General features: G+C 41.8%; 6 protein-coding genes across 6 annotated transcripts; 2 read left to right on the top strand and 4 right to left on the bottom strand.

Moving 5' to 3' along the window:
- Positions 1-391: 391 nt before the first annotated feature.
- Positions 392-2,448, bottom strand: ATC70_009496 (uncharacterized protein; the record flags this gene model as incomplete). The annotated part of the gene is made up of 11 exons (XM_064828728.1): positions 392-684; positions 739-798; positions 854-1,268; positions 1,320-1,401; positions 1,458-1,687; positions 1,739-1,776; positions 1,830-1,848; positions 1,902-1,924; positions 1,983-2,091; positions 2,145-2,320; positions 2,376-2,448. 11 exons carry the CDS (start codon positions 2,446-2,448, stop codon positions 392-394), a joined length of 1,518 nt encoding a protein of 505 aa, XP_064685930.1.
- Positions 2,449-4,111: 1,663 nt separating this feature from the next.
- ATC70_009495 (uncharacterized protein) lies at positions 4,112-4,805 on the bottom strand (the record flags this gene model as incomplete). Its single annotated transcript, XM_064828727.1, has 3 exons — positions 4,112-4,494; positions 4,552-4,715; positions 4,771-4,805. The coding sequence occupies 3 exons, from the start codon at positions 4,803-4,805 to the stop codon at positions 4,112-4,114; spliced, it is 582 nt and encodes a 193-aa protein (XP_064685929.1).
- A 1,796-nt stretch (positions 4,806-6,601) lies between these two features.
- yml6 (54S ribosomal protein yml6, mitochondrial) lies at positions 6,602-7,772 on the top strand (the record flags this gene model as incomplete). Its single annotated transcript, XM_064828726.1, has 2 exons — positions 6,602-7,432; positions 7,491-7,772. The coding sequence occupies 2 exons, from the start codon at positions 6,602-6,604 to the stop codon at positions 7,770-7,772; spliced, it is 1,113 nt and encodes a 370-aa protein (XP_064685928.1).
- A 1,210-nt stretch (positions 7,773-8,982) lies between these two features.
- ATC70_009493 (uncharacterized protein) lies at positions 8,983-15,269 on the bottom strand (the record flags this gene model as incomplete). The annotated part of the gene is made up of 7 exons (XM_064828725.1): positions 8,983-9,993; positions 10,057-10,236; positions 10,293-13,415; positions 13,474-13,858; positions 13,910-14,955; positions 15,015-15,198; positions 15,262-15,269. The coding sequence occupies 7 exons, from the start codon at positions 15,267-15,269 to the stop codon at positions 8,983-8,985; spliced, it is 5,937 nt and encodes a 1,978-aa protein (XP_064685927.1).
- Positions 15,270-15,400: 131 nt separating this feature from the next.
- On the bottom strand, positions 15,401-16,826 carry ATC70_009492 (uncharacterized protein; the record flags this gene model as incomplete). The annotated part of the gene is made up of 3 exons (XM_064828724.1): positions 15,401-15,773; positions 15,834-16,521; positions 16,574-16,826. The coding sequence occupies 3 exons, from the start codon at positions 16,824-16,826 to the stop codon at positions 15,401-15,403; spliced, it is 1,314 nt and encodes a 437-aa protein (XP_064685926.1).
- Positions 16,827-19,123: 2,297 nt separating this feature from the next.
- On the top strand, positions 19,124-20,958 carry ATC70_009491 (uncharacterized protein; the record flags this gene model as incomplete). The annotated part of the gene is made up of 3 exons (XM_064828723.1): positions 19,124-19,286; positions 19,349-19,966; positions 20,021-20,958. The coding sequence occupies 3 exons, from the start codon at positions 19,124-19,126 to the stop codon at positions 20,956-20,958; spliced, it is 1,719 nt and encodes a 572-aa protein (XP_064685925.1).
- Between the last annotated feature and the right edge of the window lie 6 nt (positions 20,959-20,964).

Below are 20,964 nucleotides of genomic sequence, written 5' to 3'. Positions count from 1 at the left end.
TTTTGAGTAATTCTGGAGCTTGAGAGCTCTGGAAGAGAGCATTTGATGAGGTACACTCATCCATATTCACAAATGCAATCTGTCTTATTACTGATTTTATCAATTTAAAGTTGTTTCCATCAGAGGATGACAACGAAGGCTATTCCTAGAAACAAGAAGCCGCTCACATCAATACGTTAAGCCCTCGCCAGAAATGAGTAGATTTCAGGATTGCTTCTGACCTGATGCTAGTAGAACAACAAATCATCTCTTTTTCTCAGGAAGAGAAGGATTAAGACTCGCAATAAGTAATGTTTTCTATACTCACTGGATACCCTCCCCCCCTCCCCCAACCACCCTCTGCATATTACAAATAAATATATGTTTTTACTTCATTTCAAAGTATATAACATTAAGCTAAATGCCTTTTGATAAAAATGCCCAGAATGACCACAATCAAAGCAGCCCATTTGACAGGTCTCTTAAAGACAATAAACCAAAAATGAACAGGATTTGTGATCAGCACTGCTCTCAAGATGGTCAACTTGGCTTTAGACACTGGAGGATAGCGAGATTGAAGCAACCACTCTAATCTTTGTTTCTTGACAAGAATGCCACGTTCATGCGAGAAGCATTGAAATGATCGCTCTCCGTGATAGCCACCCATACCAGATGCTCCAACACCACCGAATGGCAGAGCGTATTCTAGACAAGCATGTCAGAATCATACGTATTTGAATGTCATAGCCAAGCATATACCTGATTGATGCATTAAAGTGTCATTGATGGTGACGCCGCCAGAAGTAGTGTAACCCAGCACTATACAATTTGGATGAATACTGATTTGCTCATCTTATAAACACAAATGAATTACCCTTCTTGATAGTGTTACTGCTCTTGGTGAATAAATACAATGCAAGTGGAGGTTCCTTTTTGGAGATCAAGCCCATAGTTTCTTCAACATCTGAATAAGGAATCACTGGCAGCAAAGGACCAAAAATCTCGCTTTCCATCAATGAGGCATCATCAAATCTCACGTCAGAAATGACAGTAGGTGCAATGTATCGACTTTCACGGTCAGTTTGACCCCCAATTGCAATGTTTCCACTGGATCGATTGTTTAAAAGCGCCACAATTCGGTCGAAATGACGGTGATTGATAATACGGCCGTAATCTTTGGATGCTTGAGGGTTTCTTCCGTACCAGGAGTTCAGTGTCTTGCCAATGGCAGCTAAGAACTCTTGTTGGCGAGATTTTGGCACAAAGACATAATCTACAGCAACACAACTCTGGTGATGGATTTAGCGTAGTGCCAATGCACATGTATTTGAGATTTGTACCTGTCCAGCGTTAAAAAACTTGCCAAAAGCCAATCGATTAGCTACAATTTGCATGTCGGCATCTTCTGTAACAATAGCCGGTCTACATACAAAGATTGGTCTATGTTATATTCACATCAAATTGAATAAACAGCTTACGATTTTCCACCAAGCTCCAAAGTGACAGGCGTCAAATGTTGGGATGCAGCTGCCATGACAGATTTGGCTACCTGAGAATTTCCAGTGTAAAAAATATGGTCAAATTTCTGTCGAAGCAAGTGTTGTGTTTCCTCAACACCACCATTGACTACACGGTACATGGCAGCATCGAGATATTTGGGCAAAAGCTCTGTAATTAATGCCGATGTGTGCACTGAAATTTCAGAGAGCTATTCAAATGCATCAGCAAATACCTACATCTTTGGTAATTCCCATCATACCTTGATAACAGCACAGTTACCAGCAGCAAGTGCACCAGCTATACCACGGTTAGAGCGTGCTTTTTATATGTTATACAAATCCTATTATTACCTAATGGGACTAGAGAAAGCTGCATTCATTGTTAGTCGATTATAGGTTTATGAGATGCTTCCACTTATTTACCTGAAGAGGGTAGTTCCAGGTTGCTATGAACATCAGGTTAGTGTGTATCAAGGATAGACAAAATTCATTTCCTTAACCTACAGATAATCAAAACGACGCCCAAAGCTTCACGACGAATGTAAGCACTATCTGTTCTATTAGCTCCAGAGCGTGATTTTACTTTCTTATCTTTGACTAGACTGTCATAGTTCTAAACACTGAATTAGCAATCAATCAAACCTAACGTTTACGCTTTTTACTTACGTCAAGAAAGTAAGCACATTCTTCTAGAACAGGGCTGATCTCACTTGTCAATGCTTCCGCTCTTGATTTGTTCAAATCTTTGGCTAAGGCATCGTAAAACAATTCCTCGTTCTCCTTGACAAGAGCATGAAGACGTTCGAGGTAGAACTTTCTTGCAAATGCGTCTCTTGATTTGCCTATGGGAATCAGTCAGTGTTGACGTAGGCGATCTATTATAGCAAATAAAGCTACCTGTTACGTATGTCCCTCTAAGACAAGTTGCAAAGTCTTCAATTGATTCGGCTGAAGTATACACAAGAGACATTTTGTTTAGTAGAGTAAAATAAGAAAAAAGGGGAATTGCTCATAATGATTTATAAGAATTCTTGCTAGCAAACGGTGGGGTTATGATACAGAATCATCAGTGAAAACAAAAGCGTAAATTTATTCATATGATATACTTGGGGATGGACATGTATTCAGTAGATATCACATGACAGGACAATACACTGATTTGTGAGACTTTCACACAGCAGACAGTGAGATTGACGTTAATGCAGGGTAGTAATACTTTATTTGCCTAAAAGGGAACATTCGTAAGCACTTTGATGAGAAGATGGGTTTCTATCAAACAATGTATAATAGCTGGTAATGGGTGTATTCAGCGGCAGAACATGCTCAGCTGGCTCCATACACAGAGCACAATGCAATCCGAGATTATACAGGGAATAGCGTGCTTCTTTTTTAAGCTCTTTGCTACCATTCAACAACAGTCATGGATCTGGCATATACCTAATCAGCACCATTATTATCATTCAAGAACTGAATACATTCACATTCAAAATGTTGAATGCAGTTCCGATAAGGGCGATAATTAGAATCTGTAATTGATTGAGCCTTGTTTAACGAGCGAATCTGTCGATTATAGGAATAAGTAAAAAAAAATCGACAAAAAGCAGCCAAGCTATGCTACAGCACGCTTCATTTCATATTTCCCTTCATATTAGCTTCGAAATCATCATTGCCTCCTAGGTGAAAGATGTTTGCTGGCCAAACCTAATTCAAATTCCGCTTATGATCTGATTGCTCCAATTTGAAAGTTTTTGATCTAAATTCGACCTGTTTGATATATTTTGCAGGATTCGACTATATAAACTGTGTTAACCATCCCATACTCTCTTAAGCTTTCTTAGAGTACTTTTAGAGACGGATTCAATAGTGATAATTAAAATAGGTATTTTGAACAAACTTATTGAGCAATGAATAAAAATATGGAATAACTTTTATGGCCAAAATGTCGAAATTTCGCATATAAAGGCCTCACAAACAAGGTTTCAAATGTTGCTTTGGATCGAGAGAAGCATTTTGATCTAATATATGCCTTAGTAAAAGCCTTTATTTTTAGTGTCAAAAATGCGATCGTTTGATTTTTGATAAAAATCATGAGGTATCCCTCATGGGTTTTTGGTCGATTTTTGACGATCTGAAAAAAGTTGAGCAAAGGTATCAGGAAACCACTGCTCAATGAAAGCAATCGTTTGGTGCTATTCCGGCAGTCTAAAACGGCTTCTAACGCAAGAAATTGCGGCTTAAATGCAGCCAGATTATGCTGTATTTTGTATATTTTCGAGTAGTAAGAACCAATGCTAGTATGCTGTCTGTCCTTATAAGAATCCTTCACATGGATGTAGATGTGGATCATTCCAGAAAAGTCAGACACACAGCCACGGCTCATTGGCGAAGGGCTCCTGCATGATATTAGAAGGTCAAAGCAAAATTTTAGCGTTCCATCACTTCTTTCTTTCATCGTAGCTTGGCATAAACAATAACGGGATAGAATATGTAAGCATTGTACTTTTCGAAATGGTATATACGTTCGAATTGATTCGAAGGCAACCAAAAAAAAAAGAACGAATAACCTTTTATTTCTCTATTACAAGGAACTATTTACAAAATTGCTGCAGGCTGTATAAATCAATCGAATCTGCTTAATTGATGCCAGGTATGTTCGCTGAAGTTACAAAAGCATTACCGGGGTTAGTTGTTGTAAGGTATTTATCCAGGTCATTTTCGAGAAAGTTCATCAAATCGTCATCATCAATCAAAGGCGCTGTATTAGTCGATGTTTCAGGTAATTGCTGATGATCGGGGAAGGGAGGAGAGAATTGCCCAAAATTGTTCATGTTGGTGTTTGCCGTTTTATGGCAGCTGCTAATATCAGTACTAGGCGGAAATGTCTCAGCAACAGAAGGGCTTTCAGAATACACACTTCCTTCTGTACTATTATCATCTCGCACCTCTTGTAGATGACTCGCTACACATGAACAGCTATTTATTACTTCGCACAGGCAGCCATTGATCGGATTAGGCGCTATAAATTAAATAAATTAGTGATATATGTTATATATTGTTTGTTATAATGACTTACTGCTCGCAATGGCGCAGGTACATTTAACATGTGTGCCGTTTGTTTTGCGTAAATCTCGGCAATGATTGCATTGACTGACCTGTCTACCTCGTTTGACGATTGGCACAAGTTGTCTGTCGTTGTGATTGCATTTTTTTACTCGATGTCCTCTGATACAAGAAGCGCTGGAGCCGTCTGTCAGTATGCTCCATCTCATTGCAAGCTGCTAAAGCCTCTTACCATGCGTATTTTTCTCCATTGATCAGTATAACCATCTTTGATATGTAAATGCTCCAGAATAAAAAAGAAAAGAGACGCAATACACAGCAATTTTGAGTATAATAAGCCACTGGCTACGAATCGGCATAAATTGCTCAGGATCAATGAAACCACCCAATGAAGCGTCACCTATGAGAAAGATTGAGCATATTTTGTAGCAGTGTCACTAAGCATGTGTGTTGTCATACAGCAGCATTCCACGACAAAAACAGAAGATATGCTACTTTCATATTACAATTCATTAAACAATATTAAATTATGACTAAAACTTGGAAATTTACTCCTTAAAATCATCTTCAAAATGCTAACAGTGCAATATTTATCAGTTACTGTTAAAATCTATGATGGTTGTACAACAAATTGAACAACGATCCATTGAAGATCATTTCGAGAGAAAATGGCATCAGTTTGACACGTTGCTTTCGAAAGGTGATCTTCGCCGCAATAAAAACAATGGCTCCATAACCAGTGCCATCGTAGTTGCTTTAAATCTAGATTGTCAGTGTTGTCTTTACTCGAAAGTCCAGAAGGTAGTCTGACCCAACTTTATAAAAGAAGCTTGAGAAAGCAGGCTTTCAAAAACGTTCTGGCCTCAGATAGTATTTACATAACCTACATCCGGGACAATACCGATATTGTATAATAGTATATTGCTTGTACAGCTGATACACTCTAATAAAGTATATCTATCATAAATCAGAATAGAAGCACCTTCTCTTTTGAGATATACATTCTAAATTAATGCTGTATGCCAAGATCTGGTTTGAGGGCACCAAGAAAGCTCTTTCCTAGGTTCGACAGCCGCTTCTTTAAATGATGCTGTTAAATACATGGCAAATATTATATTATTTATCGTATTCCACATCTAGTCTTGGATTTGTTGCCTATCTACAGATAAATATAATGGTCTTAAATGCTCACTCGCTTTATATGCCCTGATGATAGCTTGGATTAGGCTGAGTAAAAGTAAACAAATGACAAATTGATGGAAGATCATGTTTGCATTTCGTAATGGGAGTTGGGATTTTTGGAAATACTTTTTTTTTTTTTCAGCCTAGTTGATACCCTGGAGTGGCTTCTTGGCGAAAAAGCCCTTCATTTCGTATCTGACAATCAACAAAACCTACCCAATTAAACTGTAAATCAAGATTACAATCAAGGAACTAGAACATGCTGTGGCTGAAAACGATAGCCATTTCTCGGATCCATTGCTTTCATGTAATCAAATTGATGAGTACTTTACACTGAACCATCAACATTGCCAAGTAAGGCATCTTGCTATAGAGTATCATGTGCGGTTCGGATAGCATGTTGAACGAAATGCTATCATATCAATGAACTAAATATACTTTAGACTGCAAAAAAGTGTAGATTATAGTCTATTAGTCTTTTTTTAGTTAAAACAGAAAACGGGAAAGAGACAGGTACAGATTCCAGATTATGAGCCCACTCTCCCTTTGATGAGATTTTGTATGGTGGGTCGATCCATGGTAGCACGATCACTAATAAGCCATTAGGATGCTCTCTAGAATAGATGTCCACTTTCACTGTAATAATCTACATTTCATCAAATTTACCTTGTGTATATATTATGTGTAACCGGCAAAGTTAAAAAAAGAGGCTTTGTTAGAGAAAAATAGATTCATTTGTCCCCCCCATTACTGTTAAAAATAGATTGCAAGATCTACGTCAAAAAAAGGCAGGACACCCTTATATAATCTTGCTCCTTTTTGCTCTTTCTTTTTTCTTCTTCTTTCCTTTCCTTCACTTTATATCCCTTTTACACAAAACAATGATCCTCACAGAAAAGCCATCCAACATTTACACATCAGCTTTGAGAGGAAACAAGAGACTGACAGTCTTTGTGCTGGCCATCATATCATTCATTACACTGTCATTCTTTACATTTTCAAGATCATCACTTGGCCTCAATTCCTGTGGCAGAACAATCAGATCACTGAACGAAGCAGTTGCACTTTCAAGCAGCACTGGTAGCAGCAATAGCAATCAAAGAGGCGGTGGTCAAGCCAAGTTCATTAATCTGAATGATTTGGAAGCAACTGCAAATGCAAAAGATCAGCAAGAACATGTTATCATCCTCACTCCCCTTAAAAATGCTGAAGCCTATCTCCCAAGATACTTTGAATTGATTGACCGTCTAACCTATCCCAAGGATTTAATTACTGTGGCATTTCTGGTATCAGATACAACCGATGAAACTGTAAACATTTTGAAGGAAAAGGCAGACGAGTACTTGAATCGCCAAGATCCCTCTCAACGCTATCATGAAATTGCCATCTATGAAAAGGATTTCGACTTTCAACTGCCGGAAGACAAGAGACACACATTTGAATTGCAACCCTTGAGAAGATCTTTTATGGCTCGTTCAAGAAACTATCTGTTGACTGCGGCTTTGCGTGAATACCATTCTTGGGTGCTTTGGTTGGATGTGGATGTTGTTGAATACCCTGACACTATCTTGGAAGACCTTCAATCTGTGGATGTGGATGTCGTTGTGCCAAACTGTTTGCTGGAAACTGAAGACGGCTCGTTCTGGGCTTACGATAAGAACAACTGGCAGGAAACTGAAAAGTCTATTGAAATGCAAAAGGATCTCGACCCGGTAAGTTAATTAGATTCTTGCTATTCCATAATGACTTATTTATAAACTCTTATTTTAGGATTATGTCTTATTAGAGGGTTACTACGAATTCTTGACAAATCGTTATCTTATGGTAGATATGCCTACGCATTTGGGAAAATTGGAGAAAGTGCCTTTGGATGGTGTCGGTGCCACATTTACACTGGTGAAAGCTCAAGTGCATAGAGAAGGTGCCAACTTTCCTCCTTATGTCTATCAACACCAAGTGGAGACTGAGGGCTTTGCAAAGATGGCTAAAGCTATGGGCTTTGGTGTCTATGGCTTACCTGGCTATATCATTCATCACATCAGAAATTCTTAAGCAACTGTACAAAATCGACAAAAAAAAAAATTAGATCCCTCTCTTTCTTCTCCTTCCCCCCCCCTTGATCCTCCATTTACCGTGTAATTTTTGCTTCTTTTCTCGCTCGCTTCTATACTATATAATTCCTTTTAATACTAATAATAATGCTAAATATTTATTCACTCAACGTATACATGGTTTACCGCCTTTTTTTTTTCTCATCTAATTTGTGTAATGTGAAAACAACCCACTTCATCTAAATGTCGTGAACAATGTAAGGGGGTTGTGGTGAATGACTTGAATGCACGTTCAACCTATGTACTTGACAGTGTGTGTGTTATGTATGTGATATGCACGCTCTAACCCTCTAGTGGTTACTTGTTTGTATGTAAGCAATCCATCAATTCCTGATTTCGAAAAAAACTTGTTACAGGAAGATATTTGACTGGTCAATAAGAGGATCATCTCATGTTCTTATTCAACTGTACACAAGCTATCGTTACATATTCAGGAGAGATGCTAAGGATGCTTTCTTGTACTATGCTTAATATCCTCACTTGATTATTTGAAAAGTATGTCTTGTTATCCACAGAATTCAAGCACTGTTGCCTGGTCAATATGCTCCATCCAAGGTCTTCTGAACCCCTCCTCACCTATTGCACAGCATATCTGTTTGTTTGCATCGACTTGGAGATCTTTGCACGTGTGATTTATGCAGTACTGGTTTGTAGCATAGGTGTTACATGCGCTTGTGTACATCAGGTATTATGCGATCTCTCACTGTTGCAATTTTCTTTTGAATGATAGGCATTAGTGCATTGTACGATACGGTTGCCAATACATACAGTACAGCATCTTTGGATATCCGTATCCTCTGTTTGAAGACAGAGAGCTCCATGGCCTGGGACTTCAAACGTTCTAAATAGCATTTCAACTCCTTTCCATTGCGAATAGCTAGATTTGTATAAATCAAACGTGGTTTGACAGAATCTTGGTTAAATTGTTGCAGATTTGTGTAGCACCTTGTTTGCGAGACACTCTAATCAGTGTCATACAGAACACAGAGCGACATTAATGTACACACTCGTACAAGATCCATTTCCGTCTCATTTCAGCGTTGAATACGTTTATATCTCCGGACCCACCACCTTGATGTGTAGGTTTGTGCACTCTAATGCAGATCTTGTTCTTATTCAGTATAGACAGAGCATGTTTTTATTAATGAGCTTTAGTATGGAATGCCATTAGTCACCTTCTGAAAGTAATCATATAAAACTGTTCTCTGGTTCTCAAATGAATCCTTGACTCTTTGAATCATGAAATCAGCAGCTACTCTATCGGACTTGTCTGTCTGGAAACGTGTGCGCATTCTCTTGATTGTTTCGCCCTTAAAACAAGGCAACCCTGATTGCAACATTAAAGTAACCAATTGCATGATGAGCTCAGCATAAGGACGACAGGCAAGATAGCCCTTGATGACAAGCTCAGAAAACTGCTTGAAGGCTTGCTCCTCTGAATTACCGCCCATGACTTGTACCATCTCTGTTGTCAATTTGAATGGAGAGCTTTCGAATCCAATACCACCGGGAGCAATGTCAAAGATAAAACCAAAATCAATATGAATGATGTGACCATCGTCATCCAGCATGATATTACCATTATGACGATCCTTGAATTGCAGCAAGTAGGAGATCAACGAGTAGGCAGCGACACTCTGTACAAAATTGGTCCTTGCTCTCTGGAAATCGATGGAATTGGGCCCACCGTACTTGGCAACAAAGTAGTCATACATGCTGTTGACCTTTTCACGGCCCAACTGATCACGAGAAATAGATCTAGGGATCACATCAATAACACCACGACCAGGTGCAGTAGCAACCACACGGTATGGATACACATAGAGATCCATGCCAATGCTGGTGAAAATGTTTTTGAACACGGCAATCAGTTGCAAGGCAAGCACATCCTGTCGACAATCATCGCCCACTTTGAAGATAGCGCTTTGCCAGAGTGTCACTACGGATTTTTGTGATTCATCGTCATTGGCGTTATCGTCAATGCCTTCCTCTTGCTCCTTTTCCTTTTCAATCTTGAAGGTAGCCATGAAAGGTGCTTTGGCGTGACTTTGAAGGGGACGGCCCGAGGTGCGGTTAATGTCAACGACATGGCCATCTGGATTACTGGGAAGATAGACACCCACATCCACCTTAATTTTAGCGAGTTCTTCATCCAGGCGTTTCTATCATATGATTGTATCTTTGTAAGGAGCTATACATTTGTAATACTATCCCCACATGCTTACCTTCTGCATGGGCTTCTTCTCTGTCTGGCCGTATTTAATGTACTCTTTTAGATAACCAGAGATGGCTGTAACATCACCAAAGAACTTGAATTCACGCTCATAGAAATCACGATCTGCGCCAGTAAAGGATGACACTAGATTATTAATGATCTTTTCCAAAGTGGGTTTCAATGGATCAGGCTAAGAAGAGAGCGTCAAACATTAGCACAATCTACAAAAGAAATCAAAGCACTTACCTTGACGCACTCCTTGTCTGCATCCACATAGAAATTGGCGCTCATGTTCCAAATGATCTGATGTGCAAACAGCTGAGAGACCTGGCCAGCTTCCATGATGTATCTTTCCACATAGCCATATTCATCATAGCGAAGTGCTTGCACAATCTGAGGCACGTAAAAGAAGACAGTATCCACAGGATAATATTCCAGGCTACGCATAGCATACTGCAAGATCAAGGGATGATTGCCGTAGGCGGGCATAAAGTAGTTGGCGGCTGTGATGGCTGGTACAGGTGCCCAGTACTTTAAATAGCGCAAATCAAGCTTAGCGTTGGGCTGCACCTTTTCTCCCAGCAACAGCTCCAATGCCTCGGGCACATCCACCACATCCAATGTGTTGTTGGCAATCAAGGTATGCAACTCTCTTTGCACTGCCACTTGCACGAAACGAGCTGCCATTTGCACGGCTACTTTGGGCGATGTCTCCCAGGCAAAACGCACCATTTCTTTCCAGCTATCGTCCGTCGTGAATGACTTTTCCGTGTTGCCAATATAGTTGGCAGGATAGCCAGGACCCACAGCGTTCAAGGGGTTGCACCACACAGCGAGACGAGACAGCTCACTGTCTAACAGCAACAAAAGCAGGCGCTTGGTCAGCTTTTGTTCGCGCAAAATATCATCCTTGGTCTTGTCGCTCAAAAACATGTAGAGGCCAGACGCAACCTTAGAGCTACTGTTGCGAGACGTGGAGCTGGTGACAAGATCCGTGAGACGCGGCGTATCGTTGATGACCACGCCATAGAAATCCGTGAGCATCTTTTGCTCCACCAGCGCATAACTCTTGCGAGAGCCATAATGCCATTTGGGCGGCAGAGAGAACCAGTTAAACGCAGAGCCATACACTAGAGAGCGGAAGCGATACTCTGCCAATGCCTCCATCTGTGCCGAATGAAGAATTTTCATGCCCAAGAACAGCAGCTGGAAGCGAGGAAGACGAGCAAACGAGTGTGTGCTCATCAAGTGCGAGTTGTGGAAGGTATCCTGCAGCAGACGGATCAGCATGTTGATCAAATGCTTACTGCGATGACGAATGGCATAAAATCGACTGGTCAAGAACTTGATCCAAGTGATGTGAGGTGTAAACAGACGTGTCATGTTGCGGCTGTTTTTGTCGATGATGGATCTATCTGAGGGGGCATAGGTCATTCTGCTGACAAACGGGTGCTTTGCGTTCAGTTTAGGCGAGAAGAGGCCCTTTCTGTAGCGCTGAGCCCAACTCCACATGTTGAGAATCTCCACCATCAATCGCTTTTCAATGTCTGATCTCTCCACAAGAACCCAGTTCCAGACATCCGTGCCTATTTCCAGTGATTCAGGAGTGAAGATATGGACAGGGATACGCACAATATACGTAATCAGATCAGGATGAATGGTCGGTAGAGACACGATAAAACTGGCTGTTTGGAGCATGGTGCGTCTCAAACGATCCACTGGAATCTTACGGCTTTGCTTCACATCATCCAACAGGGCTTGCAATGTTTTACAAACAATAGGCACCTGTTCGTTCAAACCAGTGCCTGTATTGTTATCTGGCAACTTGTCAGCGCCATGACGCATGCCCGCAAGGTACTCGATCCCGCTGACTTCACCAATGTAGTAGCGTCTTGAGGTGAATCCATCGACAAAATCAGATGAATCGTCCAGCTGCACGCCACGCACACGAGGCACGAAATCCACTGTCATTTCATTTTTGGCAGCTGCTTTACCCACTTCCAGAGCCAGCGTTCTGCCTAGATGAGCTGAATCAATGGGCACGCCAGGATCGTAGCGCACATACTCGGCCAAATAGTCTTGCAGCAAGCCATTGATCTCCATGGGAGCACGGTCCATGGATATCTGAAGCCATTTCTTGCCATTTTCATACATGTGAGAGCAAATGTCCTTGCGATAAGTAAACGAGTCGCCCAGCTCAATCGTGACACCCACGCGAGGCGACGTAAATTGGAACGTAGGATAGTATTCGTCGCGGTATTCGGCTTCGCAACTCAACCACAGCAGTTGCACCAGTTCTAGCAACAGCGTAATCAATGACTTCTCGGCGAATACCTGAGGAAACGTAGTGACGATGCGCTCTGATATTTTGACAGCGAGCGAGTGCACCTTGCGTAGACGATGACAGCACAATTTGAGTAAATTAGTCATTTGTGTACGCAATTCACTGTCCAAACTCTGGAAGGCAGCCTTGTAAGAAGCGTCCTTGATGTAAGCAGTAACCACTCGGTCTGCAATGGTTTCCAAGCAGTTGGACATGGTGCTGTTGCTGACACCGTCATTCATAAAGTAGCGCAAAATATAGCTGCAATCGCCTGCTTTACTTCTCATCATTTCAATATGATATACACTGAGCGCAAACACAACCTGAGCAAATGAGAAATTCTTGGTGTCGTAGGCCAAAGCGGGTAACAATGCTGTCAGTTTTTGTCGCAAGGATCCAATGTCTCGATCTGACGTGTTTGCTCCACGCAGCACGGAATTGTATTCGAGGTCGCTTTCAAGATAGTTGGTAGCGCTTTCAATGACAAGGGCAGGTGTCTTTTTAGCGATAAAGAGCATCGACTCGTGCCATTCACGGATCCAGATGGTTTCTGTCACAAAGCCAAACAAGATGCAATGGAACCAAGTGTTGCGGAAGAGAGACACGGTGTCTTCGCTCGGGCTCAGATGAGGGTTAAAGTCGTCGTGCTCCAGCAGCGTGCGAATCACAGGGAGAAGCTTGCCCAGCTTGGATATCCAAGGCAGTTCGGATTCCTTCTTGTTCTTGCTGATCATGCGCTGAATAGTGTTACCGTTCTCCACAAACAAGCCCAGCAAGTTGCTGAGGTAGCAATCATAGTGTTCAGGCTTGGATGAGAGCTTCTTGGCGAGACCGTATTGAGCATTGAGGATGGCTGAGGTGAGCTGCTTGTTGTCTACCATCAAAGACTCTCTGCTTAGTACAGAAAACAAGTTGATGATATCGCGAAACACGCTCAAAGAGCTGACAAGTGCTAAATCCACCAAGCTGCTGGTGAGTGTGGCGATGGCTGATACGGAAAAGGATTTTCGACGCAGCGACAAGACAGAGTAAGCTTGAGATATGATCTAGATGATATGTTGAGCTTCCATCATACGGATTACAATAGCAGCAGCAGTTACTTACAGATTCATCCTTGAGATACACAGCCACACCGACAATGGCAGAGAGCGCATTGACGCATACTTGCTGCTTTTGCGATTCGTTTAGTAGTTGTACAGCAGGCGTACCTGCAATGTCGTTGGGATGCACCAGAGAAGGCTGCTTGCCAATGGTGTCTTGATCAGAGTAGCGTGCGATTTCGTTCAAAAGAGCGTAAAACGTCGAGTTGGCTGCTTGACGCATCTGAGCAGATGGTTTGGTTTGCACACATTGAGCCAAGCGAATAATGGCAAACCTTTGCATCGTCAGTGTCTCTTGATCCAACTCAGTGGTCAACTCAAACACAGGAGATGGTGTAGCCAAGTAACGGCAGATAGTTTCTGTCATTTTGTTGTTCAAGCCAGGGAAACTATAGGACGAGATGAGTATTTTTGCGGTCATACATAAGGAGAAGACTTACTTGATAGCCAAGAGCACAGCAGTGTCTAGAGACGCTACGTGGACCCAGGCATCGCTGCCACTGGGATTCTTAAACAAGCATTCGTACACATAATTGATCAAGACATCATCCACTTGATGCAAATAGACAGACGACAAAGCTGCTACCTGCAAACTGGTGCCCATGATCTCCTTCATGTAAGAGTCCAACGACCACTTCTTGCCCTCGTTTTCCCTCTTGACCGCATACTTTTTGATGTCATCGAAATAGCCCAAACTCATGACATAGATCCCTCTCAGATTTTTGTTGAGTTTCTTGTCCGTGTCAGACACCTGGTCTCCTTGAGGCTGAACACCTTCTGCCACCTTGATCATCAAATCCGACCAGGCATTTTCAATGTTAGTGGTGAGATGCAGCTTCTTAAGGCTGATTTGTTCGTGCTGCTCGTTGGTGGGGTTGGAGACTGCAATCACACGTGCGGTGACATTGCGAAGAATGATGAGCAGGTCGTGGATGATTCTGTTGGAGCTGAGAGGTATGCCTGCTTCCCAATAACTGGCTAGCACTCGTCTACTGTAGGCTTCGGCATCACATTCCCTGAGACAGCTGTCAATGGCGTTTCTAATGTTTTCCAATGTCTTGTCTACAATCAATGGCTGCATGTACTCGCAGAGCGCCTGAAGCTGATATGCTTTGTAAAGGTAAGGCGACACTTGCAACGCACGGGCCAGGCCTGCCAAGGAGGGCAGGATGAAATAGACAATATATTCCTTGTCCGTCTCGTCCATCAGATTGATGATGCATTGTCCATAGTTCCACAGTGTGCTGTAAATGTGCTCTCTCAATTCTGAGCGTTGATGAGCTATTTCCAACAGCCCGGAAACAAGGCTGTAAGTGACATTGTCTGGCAATGTGGACCCTGCTGTGATAATCTGCTCATCCCATTCATAGATGGGCAGATGCTTCAAATAGCTGAGGATGCGAGGTGCCAGTTCAGTCTGTCTGTCTTCTGTTGCGTCTGTCGTATATTTTATCAAAGCATCCAGTGTATGTTGGTAGCGGTACGTCTGTATAGGAAGCGTCTGTGTCGGTCAAACTAGCCTACTAGTGGATTGCTTACACTTACCATACGTCCCACGCTGAGCTGCTGGCCAGGCACATTGATGGTTGTATCGCCAATAGACATGACTGGAATATCAGGACATTTGGATATCAATCGTTCGACTTCTTCGTTTGTTGTCTTTGCTCTGGCGTCTGCCAGCACGCCTGCAAGACTCATAAGAATACGAGAATGCAGGTCATAATCCAACCTTTACAGAAAGAGACAGTCAATTGATACAGTTTGATACCCATCGTAACAGCATTTAATTTACCCATTCATGGTGTATATGTATTTAAAGACTTGAACAAAAGGAGAAGAAGGTAATTTTTTATTTTGCTTTATGTGTTATGACAAAAGAGCTCGTCGTTGTCATGCCCTTGGTTTTGAGACGGCGCTGCTCCTGTGTTGCTCTAGCAAAACTCCTCCTTGGAAGGAGCTAAATCCAGCCGTTCAAACCGCTTCATGTCAAAGTAGGTAGCCGACACAATTCTGCCGCCAAAGAAACGGCCATGCAGATCTTGAATGGCATTTCGTGCTGAATCCATGCTTGAAAACTGAACAAAAATACGAACGGCTCGGTCGTCACTGATCCTGCCTTTGGGGACCTCGAATATAAGACATCTCTCTACTTTGCCATACTTGGAGCACTCTTCGGCTGTCTCTTCCTGTAGCATGTCATCTACTTCTCCAGGCCCAACCATGTTGGTGAGCAGAATCACTTGGGATGGTATCTCTTTTATGATAGGGGCAGCTACATGTGGAGCTGGACCTAACTCTTCCATTCTACACAAACAACTACAAGTCAGTCTCTGTCTTTATCAACCACCAGTTTATCTCGTCTACCTGGGTGGCTCTGGCATGATATTTGGTTGTTGTTGTTGCTGGCTCATCCTTAATCGTCGCCTATAAGCATCCTCTGCTGTCTCGTTTACATTGATCTTGGACGATGGCGAAGGATCCACAGCAACATGTGCGTGAGGACTCGATGATCTGGATTTTGATGGTGAATTTGACCTTGAACTGGATCTGGATCTCGAGGGCGACCTTGATCTGGACCAAGATCTCTCCACGTCCTGCTTCTTTTCCCATTCTCTCTTTCTCTTTTGCTGTTCCTTTAATTCTCGTCGCTCTTCCTTGTATTGCTCGTAGTCGTTGGGTCGATGAGGATCGTAATCCTCCAGCATATTAAACACAACAGGCTGAGGAGGTGCATTGGCTGCTGCTGCTTTGCCGCCTTTCTTTTTCTTTTTGCTGGCCTTTTGTGTTGCACGAAATCCATTGACATCGTCGGCTGTTGTCAGTAATGGGATAACGCCCAAGTCTATATTGTCATTCTTCTTTTGCTGCTCTTCCAGGGACGCCTTCTTTGCCTCGGATTCCATTTGGAGCTCTTTTTCTCTGTCCTCCTTGGTAATCGTCTTTGTTGATACAATCGTCGCTCCAGCGGGAATGAATGGTTTGTTGAGCTTTGGCTTTGCTTGGATAGTCGGTCGACGCAAAACAGGTCTAAATGTGTTGATGGCAGACCATCCTAAGTATATGTGAGTAATGCATACGCTTCACTTGTGATAAAACCTAGTTACCTGCTGGTTTAGTTGGTTGCACATCGGCTGTACTTGCTGTAGTGGTAGTAGTGGTTGTTGTTGTTGCTAGCGATGTTGGTTTCAAAGACGACTCTTGTGGATTGCTTTTGAATTTCGTGGATCCTGACTCTGGAGCAGACAAAGATGAGTATAGCCCGCTTGATTGATTTGCTGAAGCTTCGTTTTTGGTGCCGTCAGCTCCAGCTTTGTCTGATTTAGATGGAGGCAATGCTCCATAAAGTGAAAATGACATGATGGGAGTAAAAGAAAATGGCAAAAGAGCCAGTCAACATTTTCAGTTTGCACTTGTGTAGATCATGCTCCGCGCACTTGGAGGTTTTTGATTTCTATCATGTATAGTCAGGATTTTGATCTTTATGATCAAACACCCACAAAGGCACTTTATATCGTCTCTAATGATAGGGACCGCCTTGTATTCATTTGTCTTGAATGAGCATTCACACTGTGTATTTCCAGCTGTCTACACAGGTAGTGTTGATTGCAGAAGCGAATGCTGTAATCCGAGAAAAACATTGAACTAAAACAATATGATAGATTCCATGTAAGCTGCTGATTTTCCCAATAAACCGCTTTGTATAGACAGCCCTGAATGATACATGCGAACGAACTTATCTTGGGTAATTTGCGAACCACAAAAGTATATTTGGATAACAAAGTGCATCAGCCGCCAACCATGACAACATGTCCACTTTGTGACAAATCATCTTGCTTAGATGGCATTTCTTCTACTAGATTTCAAGGCTTAAAGAGTAGCATTTGATTGAAAACTCTACAAGTACATGAGGGAGTTGATACCTTTGAAACATCCTCCCCGTGTTTACTTGGCAGATGCTTGACTTTGGTTGGAGACACCGGTAATTACTTGTGTGAGTAGGAGATTGATGGCATGCATATGGCTTTTGCACATCATAGCATAATGAATTTATGGTCCCTATACACTTTCGAAGCATCAAAAAAGAAAGACATGGACCTTGAAAGTATTTTGGTAGACTGGCGTAATAAAAAATAAGATTTTAAAGAAAAATAACATGGCTAACGATAACAATATATGTATTTCCTCACCTACTTTCCATTGGCCTTAAGAGCATCTATTATTATTGCATTGAGTTTGCCAGCTGGCCCCGCCAGCCAAAATTAATTCAAACCCAGAATCATAGTCTGTTCCCGATTGGACAAATTTTAATGATTCTGGACTCGATCGAGCTATTTTTGCAGATTCGACTAAGTGAAGTATGATAATCACCCCATGCTTCCTTAAACTTTCCTGGAGTACTTTTCAAGGCGCTTCCAATGGTACCAAGTTATATAGATGTTTTGAATACACTTATTGAATGATTTGTAAAAATATAAAAAGAGGTTTCTGGCCAAAATGTCGAAATTTTACATATCAAAGTCTCACAAAGATGATTTCAGAGGTTGCTTTGGATTGATAGAAACATTTTGATTCAAGATATACCATAGTAAAAGTCTTCATTATCAAGATGAAAAATGCGATCGTTTGATTTTCGATGAAAACCATGAGGGGTACCTCAAGCTTTTTGGTCGATTTTTGACCATGTTTTTTTGGTCCCCAAAAAGTTGAGCAAAGGTGTCAGGAAGTAACTCCTAGATGAGAGCAATTGTTTGGTGCTATTCTGACCATCTAAAATGACCATTATTCAAGAAAACACAACTTAAATGCACTCAGGTTTTGCTGTATCAGGGACACTGAGGAGAAGAGAATTCGGGCAAGTGGTCATGTAGAGGTCAATTCGGTTGAAAAGGTTGCACAAGCGATGCAAACGGATGTGCATGAGCACATCATCGACTTGATTGCTTACGACAATCTCCAGTAAAAGGCGTATATTTGAAATTGTTTTCGGCATGTCAATTAAGTATAGCCTTGGGAAAACACCAGGTAGTTCATAATCCTCGAAGAAGAAAGTGCTAAGACACATCAGAGGTATCGCAGAATGAATCTCGGTGCTCTCCTCACAATCAACAGCCCTCAAGTGGACCATAGCGCAGATGTTGATGGCCGAGAAGATTGAACAAGAGTTGCTCATGCTTGTGAAGTTCAAGTTTGTTGACATAGGCATTGATCAAGCGAAGCTGCATAAGCCGAGAAGTATAGTTGGATTGGTGATGAGCTGGCAATGTCTTTTATACTACCATTTGTCAATTTCATGTTCAAGTCAGAAGATGGCGGCCAAGTGGCACAGAATTAGAAAGCAACGTTTCTGTTAAAATAAAAACAATTTTGCATTGCATTTATTAACTGAACTTTCTCGTCACTGCATATCTTACAATATTGACTCTAGAGTGCCCAAAAAGCATGGCAATAAACACAGCATAAATCGCAAGATGCGTCAAATCTGAACTGCATGTCCTTTGTTTGTTTGTGTAAAATGACGTTATGATGTGGATTTGCAGTTCCATTAGCAAATTCAATTGCCGTATAAAAAAAAAAGTTATCCACAAAAGTTGGGATACCTGGGGGGCATTAGCGAGGGTTCTCTCTCTTTTTCCTTCTTTCACTAGACATCTATCATGCTATCTGTCGCTAGAGAAAACAGTATATTATTCAACGATGAATACCTCAAATACCAGCCTTCAATTGCAAATATACATCAACGACTTGAGCGAGACATCCCATTACTTGGCTTCGACATACAAGACAAACGAGATGCTCTGGAATATGCCAGCGATCGAGGTAAGCTTTCTTCAATTGACACCACTCGCCCAATATCTTATTCTGTATTGATATTGCGATAGTGACACTGTTTAGATTTTTAAAAGACTCGGATTTCTCGGAAGACCTAGCATTGGAGCGACTACTTGACACAATTCAATGGAGAAAAGACGAAAAGATCGGTCGCATGACGTACCAGTCAATAGCAGCAGAGTTCTTTGAAAGTGGATTTGCGTTCTTTCATAAGCAGGATCTCATCGGTCGTCCCGTGGCAGTGATTCAGATGCGTCATTTTCCCAAATTTAGAGAGAAAAATAGACCACTTTCAGATTTCATGCAACCATTTGCTTGTCTCGTCATGGAGATTGCAAGACAAATGACCCGAGATTTGACTAGAAAAAACGAAAAAGATCAAATCAAGGACAAACCAGTGCTGATTTCACAGATATCCATCATTATCGACATTCAAAAAGCTCCGTTTGTCCCCATCGACTCCAACTTAATGCATAATTTGAAAAATATCACAAACACTCGATTCCCTGGATTTATCGGCTCGGTGTACATTATGAACTTTGGATGGATGTATCAAGGTATATGGCAGGTGGTGAAATTGGTGTTATCCGAGCAAGCAAAGGCTCGAGTGAATTTTATTAGTGGTGCTGAGATACAGCAAGTGATTGACGAGAATGATTGTCTCAAAGGTAAGCTCGGTCTAAGCAGCGTTTTTGCTGTCAACATGACTAACAAGACTGTAGCGCTTGGTGGCAAGGATGAGTATGTTTGGAGCCTAGAATCAGATTTAATACTGGATCTGTATGCCACAGAAAACAGATTTCAGATTGAAGAGCCAGCCACTCGCTTGTCTCGAAGCTCGTCAGTGTCATCGATATCCTCTACAGGCAGCAGTATATTCTTCGATGCACCCGCCTATCTATCCAGACAGCCTTCTAGGCATTCTGAGATTATTCGATCCACCTATACATCCGCATGTCCTAGTATCTATGGCACACCTGGCACACTTACACCCATCAATTCATACCTGCCAAACCGTCAACAGCAACTCGTGAGTCGATCTCCATCAGAGCCAAGATACTTTTTGAATGGATTCCACATGGGCGACACATTCTTAACTTCCTTTTTCAGATTCAATTCAAGCGTATCCCACAACAACAACCCGAATACATTGGATGGCCAAGAATTATCAAATAGACTTTCGCAATTACTCTCCTCTGACGAATTACAGCAACTACGAGACGAGGACTTGTACAATGGTGAGGACGATTTTATAGATAGCGATACAGCAGCTCTTTTATTGAATGGACAGCAGTCGCTAGTGCATTTCCCTCACATGTTGCCCGACAATCACCCTCAAAGTGTCTATCTGAATTCGCCCATGAAGCATCAACTGCTACGAGCTGAACAAAAGATGCTTCGACTGACAAGAAAGCTGTTTCACTTGTCATTTGCCTACAAAGGCGCTCTGTACTGGGTCATATTATACCTGTTCCTGCGAGGCCCTGTAGAAGATACCTTCAAAAAGACACTGGCTAAATTACTGGCAGGCACATCGCAACAACAAATTGCATACACGACAGTTGGTGTAACAGCGACTGTGGCAGCTGCTTTAAGCGCATCACTATCAAACTCCATCCACAGCAATGACTATAGCAGTAATAAACGTATTGATCGTTGATCTTAT

The sequence above is a fragment of the Mucor velutinosus genome (genome assembly GCF_035048745.1).
Source record: "Mucor velutinosus strain NIH1002 chromosome Unknown tig00001563, whole genome shotgun sequence".
Classification (NCBI taxonomy): Eukaryota; Fungi; Mucoromycota; class Mucoromycetes; order Mucorales; family Mucoraceae; genus Mucor; species Mucor velutinosus.
The sequence above is the reverse complement of the archived record's forward strand: the minus strand, read 5'-3'. Positions and strand labels throughout refer to the sequence as shown.